Source organism: Cynoglossus semilaevis, chromosome 13, assembly GCF_000523025.1.
Source record: "Cynoglossus semilaevis isolate Cse_v1.0 chromosome 13, Cse_v1.0, whole genome shotgun sequence".
NCBI classification, from domain to species: domain Eukaryota; kingdom Metazoa; phylum Chordata; class Actinopteri; order Pleuronectiformes; family Cynoglossidae; genus Cynoglossus; species Cynoglossus semilaevis.
In genome coordinates this window covers 2,202,042-2,203,177 of record NC_024319.1, presented here as the reverse complement: position 1 = coordinate 2,203,177, position 1,136 = coordinate 2,202,042, and the positions used below count along the sequence as shown (strand labels likewise).

The following is a 1,136-nucleotide window of genomic DNA, read 5'->3' as shown; positions in this document are numbered from 1 at the left end:
CCCCCGCAGGATCTCTCTGAGGACCTGGACCGTGCACCAGTCTACCTGTCAGAGTTTCACACTGAGCCCCCGCGTCGGACAAAACTCATTTGGACCAAGTATTGGAAACCTCTCCTGGTCTTAGCTCTGTTCCTATTGGCCGCCGTTGTGGGAAGCGTTTACTGCGTCTACAGACGTCCAGACTGGGGCGCCACCAACAGGACAACGGGTGAGTTTGGTCAACAGACGTGGAGACGCTCCCGGTTCAGAGACGGTCATTTTGATCCGATCCCCTGTCCTTCATTCTTCCAGCCCCCCCATGTCTCTCCGCGGCCTGTGATTGGGCCTCGGCCCGTCTCTCCGCGGCGGTCGATCCCTTCGCTCAGCCCTGTGACTACTTCCTGTTTACCTGTGGAGCTAACAACGTGACGGCAGACAACAGAGGACATCCACAGAACCGGAGTGGGAGGTCCACACTGGAGGACGCACCGAGAGGGGGAGGGGCCGGGGGCAGGAGGGGCTCCCTGCTGCAGAACCTCAGGCAGATCTTAGGTAGGAGCCACGGGTTGAACACACTCTCCTGTGTGTGTGTGTGTGTGTGTGTGTGTGTGTGTCAGCTCAGCGTCTGGACGGTGTGTTTTTGACAGAGTCCGTCGACAGGAACAGCCGTGCAGCTCTCCAGAACACCAGAACCTTCTACTCCTCCTGTTTGGACACCGGCTCCGTAGAGACGGCCGGAGTGGAACCTTTCCTCAGCCTCATCCAGGAAGTACGACCTTCACTGTGACCTCACTGCTGCTCCTGACTGACAGCAGGACAGGAAACAGGTTCTTACTCAGCACTCTTTACCCCCCCCCCCCTCCTCTCTGTCAGCAGTTGGGTGGCTGGGCGGTGTCTGGTCAGTGGGTCAGGCCTGAGTTCAACTCCACCCTGGGCGTGTTGATGAGAGACTACGCCACCTTTCCGTTCTTCAGAGTCTACGTGGACACTGACCCAGAAGACGTCCACGGTTTGAGCAAACGTTACATCCAGGCCAGTGGACATTTTGACAGTCCTGAGCCGCGGTCAGCCGCGGTCAGCCGCGGTCAGCTGTGGTCGCCGCTCGTCCTCGTGTCGTTATATAACATTATGAACTTTTATTATTCCAAAAAAAAACA

The 1,136-nt window shown here is 57.4% G+C and overlaps 1 protein-coding gene across 2 annotated transcripts in view; it reads left to right on the top strand.

The window, feature by feature from the left end:
- kel (Kell metallo-endopeptidase (Kell blood group)) overlaps positions 1-1,136 on the top strand; it is an 8,286-nt gene that overhangs the window by 1,154 nt on the left and 5,996 nt on the right. The window contains exons 2-5 of one of the 2 annotated variants that reach the window (XM_025061708.1): positions 10-208; positions 292-531; positions 627-748; positions 853-1,011. In XM_025061708.1, the coding sequence (XP_024917476.1) occupies positions 10-208; positions 292-531; positions 627-748; positions 853-1,011 (720 nt within the window). The remainder of the gene's footprint in view (positions 1-9; positions 209-291; positions 532-626; positions 749-852; positions 1,012-1,136) is intronic. The other variant, XM_008322860.3, reaches the window with a different exon arrangement.